This window comes from Myotis davidii, unplaced genomic scaffold, assembly GCF_000327345.1.
Source record: "Myotis davidii unplaced genomic scaffold, ASM32734v1 scaffold803, whole genome shotgun sequence".
Lineage (NCBI taxonomy): Eukaryota > Metazoa > Chordata > Mammalia > Chiroptera > Vespertilionidae > Myotis > Myotis davidii.
The window spans coordinates 2502217-2515441 of NW_006295567.1; the positions used below are offsets into that span (position 1 = coordinate 2502217).

At 41.7% G+C, this 13225-nt stretch overlaps 1 protein-coding gene across 1 annotated transcript in view; it reads left to right on the top strand.

Annotated features, from left to right (window-relative positions):
* The window catches only part of B3GAT2 (beta-1,3-glucuronyltransferase 2), a 190838-nt gene that overhangs the window by 148393 nt on the left and 29220 nt on the right, over positions 1-13225 (top strand). Inside the window, exon 3 of the mRNA XM_006770357.2 lies at positions 12385-12529. Coding sequence (XP_006770420.1) covers positions 12385-12529 — 145 coding nt within the window. The remainder of the gene's footprint in view (positions 1-12384; positions 12530-13225) is intronic.

A 13225-nucleotide genomic window follows, 5' to 3' on the forward strand; every position in this document is an offset into this window, starting at 1 on the left:
TTGCTAAATTGTTTTCCAAAGTGGTTGTACCATTTTATACTCCCACCAGGGATGTGTAAGAGACCCAGTTGCTCCACATCTTCATCAACACTTGGTATTGTGTCGTTTCGTTTTAGCCATCCTAGTGGGCATGTAATAGTATTTTATTGTGCTATTAACTTCCATAATGACTAATAAATAGAATATCTTCTCATGTGCTGTCGGGTTATTTGTTTTTCTTTGGTGAAATGTTCATTCATATTTGGCCTATTTTTAATTGTTCATAGTGGGTAATACTCATGCTTTAGGTGTTTTATTGAGCTGTAAGAATTTTTTGTGTATTCTGAATGCAAGTCTTCAGTTAGGTATAGATCGTGGGATATTTCCTCGCAGTCTGTGACTTACTATTTTTTCAAATCCTCACCTGAGGATATATTTTTGTTGATTTTAGAGAGAGAGGAAGAGGAGAGAGACAGAAACATATATGTGAGAGAGAAACATTGATTTGTTGTCTCCTATATGCACCCCAACTGAGGATTGAACCCACAACCTTTTGGTATATGGAACAACACTCCAAGTGACTGGACTACCCAGCCAGGGCCAGTCTGTGACTTACTTTTGAATATTTTTAACAGTACTTTTAAGAGATTAGAAAATTTAATTTTGATTAAGTCCAATTTGTGGAATTTTTTCTTATTTCTAATGGTGTCTTTTATATACATAGTTTGCATATTCAGTACACAGAAACATTCCTCATTTCAATCAGACAATAATGTTGCCGCCCTGTTTTCTTGAAATGCATGGCCCATTGTTCTGTTTTTCACTTTCCCACTTTGGAGAGAGGAATATCTCCCAAGTGTCATAACTGGTTTCTGTGTTTGGGTCCATGATTCCACTTTAAGTTAATTTTTATGAATATTGTGAGATGGAGGGCTTGAAGTTCTTTTTCTTTATCTTTTTCTTTTTTTAACATAGGTATCCATTTGTTCTAGAACTATACATTAAAAAGACTAACCTTTCCCCCACTGAGCTGTTTTGGCATCTTAGAAAAAAAAAAAAATCAACCGGCCATCTGTGGAAAGTATTTCTGAACTCTCTAATCCCTTCCATTTATCTACCTGTCTGTCTTTATACTAGCACAACATTGTATTGATTACTGCAGTTTTATCATAAGCAGAGCTCAAGCTAGCTCCTCCCAGACAGTTCGTACCAGGATTTACAAATTCATATGCCTTTGAGCGAGTGATATAATTAAGTGTAGCTGACCATGTGTAAGCAGTATTACCTTATTTGCATTAAAACTTAAAAGACTAAAAATTCAACCTGACTTATTTTCATTTATGTCCCTTTCCCCTATATTTCTCATAATTTTTCTTATTTCTAATGGTGTCTTTTATATACATAGTTTGCATATTCAGTACACAGAAACATTCCTCATTTCAATCAGACAATAATGTTGCCGCCCTGTTTTCTTGAAATGCATGGCCCATTGTTCTGTTTTTCACTTTCCCACTTTGGAGAGAGGAATATCTCCCATGACAGCGCAAACTAGCAATGAACGGTGATTGGCATGCAGACTCAGCTTTGGGGCTGTGATGGGGACTGGTGGGGACTGCGGCAAACGGGGCAGGGCAGGTGCCGTTGGAAGGCACGAGCCTCGCAGTGCCACTGTTGCCATATGGAATGCTAGCCTCGTTTGCCAAATTTTCAGAGAGACCCGAAAACTTTGGGTTTTAACATGTCTCAATTTAAAACACAAAACTGTGCAGGCCAAACGAAACTTTGCTGTAGGGCCGCATATGGCCAAATGCTCCAGCTTGTGACCTCTGGTCTGCACAGTAAGTAAGAGCATAGAATGTGAGTGGAAAACTGACTTCGGGCTAGAGAATGAGTCTATGTCATACCTGACTGGGGTGGGTAGAGAAGGGATGGTCACCTTAGGCACATTTGAAAGGGATTTCTTTTTTTAAATAATAGACTTTAAACAGAAAATCTGATAGTAGAAAGTTCCTATATGCCCAGTGACCCTGTTACTGACATTTTGCATTGGTGTGATATGTGTGTTATAATTCATGGGTCAGTATTAACTGAAGTCTGTTCTTTATCCAGATGCCCTTAGTTTGAACCTGGTGTCCTTTCCCTGTTCCAGGATCCTACTCTGGGCACTACGTTACATTTCATTGGCGTGTCTCCGTAGGTTCCTCTTGGCTGTGACAGTGTCTCAGAGTGTTCTTGTTGGTGGCCTTGAGGAGTACTGGGCCTGGTATATTGTAGCACGCCCTTCTAGTGGAATTTTTGTGAGGTTTATCTCATGATTAGAATGTGGTTATGGGTTTTAGGGCAGAAGATCACAGGCATCAAGTGCCATTTTCATAACATCAGGTCAGGGGTACATGCTCTCAACGTGATTTGTAGCTGGAATTGTTCTGGGGCTTGGGGCTCTTTCCATCAGCTCTTTTCTCTTGATATGCCCTCCTCAGTGTGGGTTTGTTTGGTGGTTTTGTTTGTTATTTTTTAGACACCTTACTTTCTGGCACTACAAGATGCTTTAGGCTTACCTTGTGTATTTCTCATCCCAGTCCTCGAATCGGCTATTTCTCCAGGAAGCCCTGGCTCTTTCTCTTAGAGAATGGTGTTTGTTAGCAAAGACCACAGAGGTAAAGTGCCAATCTCAGTCCATCATGTCAAGGGGACATATTATCAACATGATTTATCATCTCAGCCTTGATCATCTAGCTGACGTAGGGCTTACCAGGCTTCTTCACTGTGAAGTTATCCCTGCCCCATGGTGTTCTCTTTGGAAGGAAATTGCTGTGTGCGGCCATTCCTAAAGAGCGGGAGTTATGCTCCGCCTCCTTGGGCAGGGGTGGGGTTTTCCATGTAACTTATTTTGAATTGTTCTGTTTGGGAGATTTGCCTGTTTCTTATTTGCTAACTATTTAGTCATTTAATGATATACTTTAGGTTGTGTTAGCATCTAGTATTTATTTTATACTTGAGGCACATAATCTAATAGTACTTTATTTTATTGCTCAAATTGTTCCAGCTTTGGCCACTGGGGCTCTTTAGTAGACTCCTGTGGGCCTTTTACATGACCCCAACAATGTGCAGGGCTTTGTTTGTTTTGCATTTTTTATGCACTGCCTTACTTTCTAGCTCTAAACATGCCCTAAGGTCACCTCATATGTTTTCTGCCCCTGCCCTCAAATCAGCTACTTCAAGTAGTTCTGGTCCTGTTTTACAATATGATATTAGAAACCGAGATCTGGGTGCCAGGTGGGCTCATTGCTACTGGAGTGCCATTGCTTCTAGGCCTCTTAGCTGACAAAGCGAGGAAATACATGTGTGTATACTAACCCATGTATATACACATGCCTATTATATACATATATACACATACCTATTACTCTATCTACAACTGTCTCTATATTAAGCTAAACGTGAGTTCATACTGTTGTCTCCAACTCTATTCCTTAAGCACTTGAATCATTCTAGCTTTCTGTTTCTGTAAGTTCTCACTCCAGCAGAGAGAAACCTGGCTCCCAGCATCCACCATCTGAAGTGGATCTTTTTTAAAATTAGGGAATGCAGTGAAACGCTCCTGTCAAGAGCCAGCAGCACTTAAGTTTCCTTCTTCCTGGAAGGTTTTGTGTCTTCTGTCCACACTGGTTAATGCTACTCATGCTTTAGGCTTAGCTCATGCTGGGGTCCTCACGGAAGTCTCAGCAGGCCACCCAGCAGGTTCGATCCTTTGCAGCATGTTCTCCTAGCATCATCTACTTCCCGTACAGCCCTTACCAGCACAGAGCCTAAGGAACTGATTTTGCAGTTAGTTGTATCATTGCTTTATCTTTCCCAAAATGTTGACTTTGCAGGTAAGGACGACGCCTACCTTGCTCAGGAACTAGCACAGCACTGGACACACGTTAAATACATGATACGTATTCAGTGAAAAAGTACAAAGGGAAAGGAGGAAAGGTTATACTCTGTCTTCTACCCAGTGACATAGGAGAAGGGTTGAGAATATAACATCAGGAACATTTCTGCTTTCTAGCAGTCTCAACTCCTTTAAAATACTTAGTTTACGCACCTCAAAGGTTCATGCTGTGGATGGTGGTATGTGGAAACCAAAATAGGCACCAAAAAATATGTCCAGGGCAACATCAAGTTACGTTAAGGACACTGTGGAACAAAGAGCACTGAGCGGAGTAACAATTTGTTTAAGGAACTATATGGTGATGTCATTAGGGGGCAGATGCAAGAAAGAGAAAGAGCAGAAGCAACGTTAATTTTCAGACTTGTTCCAAAGAAAATGTATGGCGTGTTGGATCATATAAATGTATTTCTGTGTTGGAAACTATCAGATGTTTATGGACAGTGAAACTGGAAGGACCCTTGTCTCTAGGTCACTCTCCTGTATTCCTTCATATTCGCCTGCTCTTTTCTTTAATGTATTGGGTCCTGTTGGATTTGGGGTGGGTTTTCTTTTTTCCTTTGAAATTATTAGTTTAAGAGGCAGGATACTAAGTGCAACATTCTTTATAATTCTACTCCCTGAGGTTGCCTGTAGCGTTTTCAATTTCAGAAGATCAAGGACTTTATTCATTTCCCTTTGGAAAAAATAAAACAAGATTTCACCTAGTGGCATGTCTTGAAGGATGCTAAAGGCATTTAACTTTTTCTGTTTTACTCTAAAGGCATTATGATCAGATGCCTGTGCTCCTCTGAAGTGCGGCAATCCCTGGAGCTGGCTGTTGGCCATCTCTCAAGGAGGGACCAAAAGGATGTAGCTTAAAGCTGCCGGGGCAGAGTTGGCTAAAGAAACAGGAGCTGGTTGTTGATCAGGGTCACCAGACACGTGGGCCCCAGTTCCCTGCCACCTCCCTTTCTGGAGATGAAGATAAACAAACCCCTCCCGCCCAGGGGTGGTTGAAATGGCAATTCGCCTGGAGGAGTGTAGAGATGTACCAAGTGCATCTTTGTGCCCTTTTAGCCATTAGGTCTATGGACATGGCTCTGCGGGAAGTGATTTTGACTGGTTACCATTGCCATGCAAGTCCAGGTGGGAGGAATCAATGACAGACTATGGCATTGAATAAATAGGAAGAGAATGCCTTTGGGGATCCGAACTGTCTGTAATATCTATAAATATAAAAGGCTAATGTGCTAAGTATCTGACCATTTGACTGACCAGCAGCTATGCCGCACACTGACCACCAGAGTGCAGACACTCTACACCAGGGGTGGGCAAACTTTTTGACTCGAGTGCCACAATGGGTTCTTAAACTGGACCAGAGGGCCGGAACAAAAGCATGGATAGAGTGTTTGTGTGAACTAATATAAATTCAAAGTAAACATCATTACATAAAAGGGTATGGTCTTTTTTTTTTTTTTTTTTAGTTTTATTCATTTCAAATGGGCCAGATCCGGCCCGCGGGCCGTAGTTTGCCCACGGCTGCTCTACGCACACACATGGAAACATGGAACAGACTGATGAATCTCAGAGGGAAGGGGCAGGGCAGGAAGAGATTAACCAAAGATCTTATATGCATTCTAGAGGCCTGGTGCCTGGATTCGTGTACTGGTGGGGTCCCTTGGCCTGGCCTGCGGGGATGGGGCCAAAACTGGTTATCCGACATCCCCCAAGGGGTCCTGGATTGTGAGAGGGTGCAGGCCAGGCCAAGGGACCCCTCCGGTACATGAATCTGTGCACTGGGCCTCTAAGTATAACATAAATATGTGAACTGCCTCTTCTTTATCTTACTCTCCAGGGCTTTCTTCCTTGAGTTTAGATTGGAGTTCACACCAGGCACCTGAAGTTGTGCCTCTTACGTAACCACTATTTCATGTTAAGAAGGTAGCAACCCTTTTAAATGCTGAGAATATTTTAGTTATAGGAAAGGGTTTTACTTTTAATAGGAACAGTCTTTGTTATCTTTTCCCCCCTCTCAGAAAAGAACTTAGCTGCCAAGGATCCTTAAAGAGCACAGATTCAGAGAAAAGGACATCGACAGAGGATAGATCCCGGGGGTGACATGAAGGCGTTCTGTAAATAGCTGTGCTATTTTCCTGTGGAGTGTCTGGCACTCTCTATATAGTACCAGGGCCGTGTCTGGGAGCTGTGTGTCTGAGTCTGCGATGAAGCATCCACGCCGAATCTCAGAGCGGTGCCCACATGGCCAGGGCAGCTGGCTCTTTCTGAAGTTTTAAACTCTTTAAATGACAGACTTTTTTACTTAGCATCCTTGGAAACAGAATCCTGCCTCATCACTTGCATTCAAATAGTCATCACTTCACCTTTAACACCAAACATGCTGGGGGGAAAAAGTGTGAACAAATGTTAGTTCTGAGATCTTTGTAGAAATTTTGTGCTGAGCAAAATCTATCCTTTCTAGCATGAAACTGACACAGAAATGTAAAGTTCTGCTTCTTTGATTCATCTCATTACCTAGAACCCTAAGCCATTGTGTGGTCTGTGGTCAAAATCCCATGTGTCTTTCGTGACCTAACTTAAATGAAAAAGCCTTCCACCAAAGATGCCTGGCCATATTTCCTTTAATTCTCACCTGAAGATATGATTTTATTGATTTTAGAGACAGAGGAAGGGAGAGAGAAAAACACTGATGTGAGAAACATCAACTGGTTGCCTCCCATACATGACCTGGGATCCAGCCTGAAACCTAGGTATGTGCCCTGATCCGGAATCAAACCCGCAACCTTTTCGTATACAGGCCGATGCTCCAAACAACTAAGCTACCCAGTCAGGGCATGCTTGGCCATACTTGTTTTCTTTCTAGTAGTCCCACAGTTATGGTTTATTATATTGTCTTGAATGGTAATTTCTCTTACTGTTTTAAAAATATGTTTGCCTTTTGCTGTTTTCGTAACTGTTCTTGTCTTTGATTGTGAGCCTGTCCCTTACAGGCTCTGATTGCTTGTTACATGTGGCCCACGTTTCAGTTACTGCCTGGTAGTCACACACTTACCTAGAATTTTTTTGGCACCTGCTGTATGCAGAGCACAACCCATACATTCTCATGTCTGAGACGGGATCTGCTTACCAATCTTTCACAGATTTGAAAATTTAGTGCAACTGGGCAAAAGCAGTTTGAGAGCTGAAAAATCATAGGCATTTTAGGAAAATATCAAAAAAGAGCACAGTGCTATTTTTTAGTGCCATAAAGCCATTCTGTTAAGGGAAAACCTATGTGTTAGATTTAACTTTGTTTCTTAGTATGTTTGGTATATTTGATATATTAGACCCCAAAAATCGAAATGATTTTATTTTCTGCAGTATGGGAGCGAATAGGAGTCTGAAGGTGGAGTGAGTTGGGAGAGAGCTGTATTTTTGTGAAATTTTTAGTAAATTTTCTGGGTGGTTTTCCCCACTTATGGAGAAGAGCTAGAACATAAAAGCATTAAGTGTTGTTTTTGATTCAAAATATTTCTGAGAGAAATTAAAGATCTCAATAAATGAAGAGACATAGCATTTCCATGGTTAGAAGACTCAGTGTTCTAACTCAGTGTTTGGTGAGATGTTAATTCTCACTAAATTGATGTGCTGAAATGGGCAAACCAACTGTGAAGCTCATATGAAAATGAAAAGGATTAGAGCAGTCAAAGCAACTTAAAGAAGAACAGAGTAGGAAGACTAACACTACCTGATTTTAAGAGTAATTGTAAAGTCATAGTAAATCAAAATAGTGTGATATTAGCATCAAAATCACCAAACAGACCAATGAATCAAAGGAGAAGTTCAGATACAAACTCGCACATATGACATATGATTTTTTACAAAGATGCGGAGGCAGCTCAGTTATTTCCAGACAATTAGATACAGTTGGAACAATTGGATCTCCATATGCAAAAAACAAAAAGAACTTCAGTTAGCCTCTCATACTGTATATACAGATTAGCTCAAAATAGATAATAAGGTAGCCCCACTGGTGTGGCTCAGTGGTTGAGCATCAACCTATGAATCAAGAGGTCACGATTCGACTCCCAGTCAGGGCACATGCCTGGGTTGCAGGCTCAATATCCAGTGTGGGGTGTGCAGGAGGCAGCCGATCAATGATTCTCTCTCATTGTTGATGTTTTTCTCTCCCTCTTCCTCTCCCTTCCTCTCTGAAATCAATAAAAAAAAATATTTTTTAAAAATTGGCCAGTGTGGCTAGGGCAGAGGCTGTGGAGGGGAGCGGGGTGCCAAATGGGATGGGAGAAATAAAATGCTTCTTTGAAAGGCTCTGCCCCTCACTGGCTGTGTGACATTAATCAAGGACCAACCTCTCTGAGCCTCTGCATCCTAAAAGCAATGAATGAAAATTTTTGAGTGTATGCTAGGCATCGTGCTAAGTGCTCTCTATGGATTAACTCATTAGATCCTCAGCCCTCCTCTCATACTGTATATACAGATTAGCTCAAAATAGATAATAAGGTAGCCCCACTGGTGTGGCTCAGTGGTTGAGCATCAACCTATGAATCAAGAGGTCACGATTCGACTCCCAGTCAGGGCACATGCCTGGGTTGCAGGCTCAATATCCAGTGGGAGGGGCATGCAGGAGGCATTTTATTCTTCCAGGGGTCCCCAAGACCACCCATATTAAATGACTTACTAGGACTCATAGCACTCGTCATATCGGTAGTTGTATAGTAAGTTCTCAACATCATTGATAGGTTCTGTGACTAAGCAAAATTATGTATAACAAAACCATGTTTACCATAGGCTAGTTAATATAAATAAGAGTTAAGTTCCTACAGAATCTCATCAAAATTATAATCAAGCCACGTTGAACAAAATGTCATTATTTGAGGACTTGTGGCTAAGATTTATTACAGTGACACAGTAAGGATGCATAGCTGGAAGGGGGCGGGCGGAGGACATCAGAAGGGCTGGAGGACTCCAGGTCGCAGGCTTCCATATTCTCTCCCTCCCATGAAGGCTCACAGGGAGCACGCCTTCCCTCCAGCAAAGATGTAACTACAGGTACACAGTGTTCATGCCCCGGGAAACCCATGTCAGGGTCAGAGTTTTTATTGGAGTCTGGTCACCAGTATTTCAGATCCCCAAAGGAAAGCAGGTGCTTAGTACCCCAGGCAGGCAAACAGCCTTATCAGTGTAGGGTTTATTTCAAGCCAGGTTTTCAGATGCCAGCCAAGGGTCAGCCTGGTATGCAGGCCTTTCTAAAGATAATAGTGTCAGGACTATTCATTCTTTTCTGCAGTCAATTGTACTTCAGTAGATCTTTCTTTTTGTTTTTTTTCTTTATTTAAATTATTTTTAATTTTTCAATTATAGTGACATACAATATCAGTTTCAGGTGTACCCCTCCAGTGATTAGAACAGAACAGAAACAGATTCATAGATATAGAGAACATTTTGATGGTTTCCAGATGGAAAGGGGATGTGGGAGATGAGTGAAAAAAGATGAAGGGTTTAAGAAGTACAAAATTGGTTGTTACAGAATTGTCATGGGGATATGAAGTACAGCATAGGGAATATAGTCAATAATATTCTAATAACTGCATATGCTGACAGTCTTATGGGAGGTCCCTTGTAGGTAACTAACTGCTTTTCTCTTTCTGCTTTTAAGATTCTCTTTGTCTTTAACCTTTGGCATATTAATTATGATGTGTTTTGGTGTGGGCCTCTCTGGGTTCATCTTGTTTGGGACTCTCTGCACTTCCTGGACTTGTATGTCTATTTCCTTCACCAGATTAGGCAAGTTTTCTGTCATTACTTGTTCAAATCAATTTTCAACTTCTTGCTTTCTCTTCCCCTTCCAGCACCCCCATGTTACAAATGTTAGCATGCTTGAAGTTGTCCCAGAGGCTCTTCATATTTCTGGATTCTTTTTTCTTTTTGCTCATTTGATTGGATGTTTTTTGCTTCCTTATATTCCAAATCACTGATTTGATTATCAGCTTCATCTACTGTTGATACCTTGTAGTATATTAGTATATTCTTCATTTCAGTTAGTGTATCCATTATTATACCTCAGTAGAACTTTCTAAGAAATCATCATATGTGTTAGTATGAGCTAGTACAAGGCAACAGTGATTAATTTATTGAAAAAGGAGTAGACTTAAAAAGTAGTAATTTCAGATATGGGGAAGACCAACATAGTGAGATCTTTATTACTTGGTGCACTTCATGCCCTTAAGTCCTCTCGTTAGAATGAGGTGGGATATTAATAAAAGAGTCAAGTTGAGATGTTTGGCAAATGGGAGCATCTAATTATTTTTAATCTTTAATAATTTGACTTTTCATTTGAATTGTATTTGAAAATCTTTCCCAAATACATAATTTTCCCTTTTTTTCATTTAAAAAAATCCTTGATTGATAATCATTATTTTAGCCATTGGTTACTGATCATGACCCAGTTCTATATCAAATGAAAGGTAAAGTATTGGTGTTGAGATTATAATTACCTTAACAACAGCACTACCTCACCCGGATAAGAGGGTGAGTGGAGCTGGAACCCAGCTGATACTTTGATGGCTGGGCCCATAAGCCTTGTGTGGAGTGTGTCTGCCCAAGAAAGCGGCACCTTTTTCTAATTTGCCAAAGGTGCCATGTGGGCTGACTCTGGCTCTGCTCAACACCTGTCCAGGAAGATGGTGGTGTTTTTTCCCCCAAAATGCTGCCTAGTATCATCGAGCTTTCTTGTGAGTGTCTTTCCCCTTAAAGAATTCCCAACAAATAACTTTCAGTTGAGGGTTGTCTTTAACCAGAACTCCGCTAGGTACAACAGAGTGTATTAGGAGAGAACCAGCTACTTCAGCTGCCTCTTCTTCTATAATTTGGCCCATTGCCGTTGAAAGACAGACAAATTTATGTATGTTTTTCTTTTGTCTCCCAGGAGGATGCCTAGTGTCTGTTCTGTATCTGGTTCCCATTATTAATGTTGCCAGCCAAGATTTCTGTGTCTGTAGCAATAAAAAATTCAGAGCAAGGCAACTCCTATGGCTCCTCTGAGTCAAATGTTTGCTGTTACTGAGTACCGTATTTGCCGGCGTATAAGACGATTTTTTGGCCCTGAAAAATATGCCTCCAAGTGGGGGGTCGTCTTAGACGCCAGGTACACTTCAGATAGACTGCACATAGTGCTTGCCCTGTGCCATAGTGGCCTCCCGATGCCCGCCCACTTCATTCCACATACCGTTCAGGCATCAGCAGCGCTGCTGGGTCTATGCTCGGCTGTTATGCGATTGTGCTGTTATGCGATTTTACCACACTCGCAAAATCGCACACAGCCGACCATACACCCAGTATGGTATCGCGATTCGCAATTTTGCGCTATCATGGTGCCTGTTAGAATGTTAAAGAGCTCGCACTTGCGCACGAGTGAGGTCCCAGGGAGATGCTGATGCAAGGGGGGACCAGACTGCTATAGGGACAGGGCGGGCAAACAGGGAGCAGGGACCAATCAAATCAGGCTTTGTATACAGCCAACAGCCAACCACAATACTGCCCCATTGTACAGTACAGCATAGAACATGTCGACCAGTCAAACCCCTATCATCCCTATCATGGCACCAGGATGTCGTTGATGAACTTTTAATATCAGATGATGAAGAGGAGTTTGAAGGCTTTTAAGGTGAAACTGTCACGCCAGCAAACTTGCTAGGGACTTGCCCGGCACTTGCTCTCTCCCTCTATTTGTTATCTTACTTCTATCATTGACAGTCCCTCTAGGTTGTGGGCTGCTTGCCTGTGTTCCTGAGAAGCATCTACGGTACCAGTCTATAGAGTGTGTTTTCTTTAGTGAATTACCGGTATGTTTACCGGTAATAAACTTGCACTGTTTTATGTATATGTTTGATTACATACAGCCTTGTGACAGTTTTCCTGCATGTCATAAGCATTTGCATATAAATTAAAATGTTAAAATCACATCTGATATTGTTTTACCTTTTATTTGGTGTGTGGCAGATGTGCGGAAGAGGGGGAAGTCTTATTCGGCGAGTATATAACAAACTCTGTATTTTGAGTGGAAATGTTAGGGGGTCGTCTTATACGCCGGCAAATACGGTAATAAAGTTTCCTAAAGAGGAACTAAACCTCCTCACTTCCAAAGATACACTTGTTTAAAAGATCCAACTTTGGAACAAATAGGAAACATTTGATAATCACAATGTGGTTTCCAATAAGTGATGTTCTCTCCATCCTGCCTGAGCCGGAGGCTTAGTGTATGACAGAGTGCGCAGTCGCTGGTGCTGAGTAGACAAAGAGTAATTGGGTAGCAAATCCATCAGCAGGAGGGTTCTGTTTGGAAGCGTTCAACTTTTGGGAATCGGCATCCTCCCACCCCTTCACATTTCTTCTGCTTGCCTCACCTATTTTCCCTCCCTTCAACTTCTTTTCCCTAAAGAAACTTAAACCAAATCTCTTTCCCCTTTTTATAGATGCGAACCACACGCAAGGTCTCTGTCTGGCCAGTGGGCCTGGTTGGCGGGCGACGCTATGAACGTCCGTTGGTGGAAAATGGCAAAGTCGTTGGTTGGTACACCGGCTGGAGAGCAGACAGGCCTTTCGCCATCGACATGGCAGGTGAGGAGTGTGGGTGACATTTGCATCGGCTCCATTGTTCTTACGGATATTCCCAGTGTCACAGGGCACTAGACAAAGGAAGCTTTAAAAGACCACTTGGGTGAAACTGCTGATCTTAACATATGCAGCAGATTAGCCATTTAAACCTTCAAAATAGGCTCTTTGTTAATTCAAATGGAAATTTATTTTGGGGTGATTAGAAAATGCTCGTTCCATTCCATTTTGGCACTTGTCTGTGTGACCACCCTTTTATCCAACAAATGTCTATGTGCCAGGTGCAGAGTTGGGCACTGGGAGTCAGTGGTGAAAACTGACCCTGGCCTTACGTTTTGGCACCTCTCTCCAGGGGTCCAGTTTGTTACAATAACTCACACTTATGAATATATGTAATAGTGATGTGAGTTTGACAGGCTAATCAGTTTAATACTTATTGATAAATTTAGTACTTCTTTTTTTTTAATTGTTTTATTGCTTAAACTATTACAAAGAGTATTACATATGTCTCCTTTTTTTCCCCACCCTTGACAATCCCCTGGCCTCCCCTACCACCCAGTGTCTTATGTCCATTGGTTATGCTTATATGTATGCATACAAGTCCTTCAATTGATCTCTTACCCACCCCGTTCCTGCCCCCCAACCCTCCCCGGCCTTCCCGTTGCAGATTGATCTAAATGCTTTCCATTTCTCATGTAATCC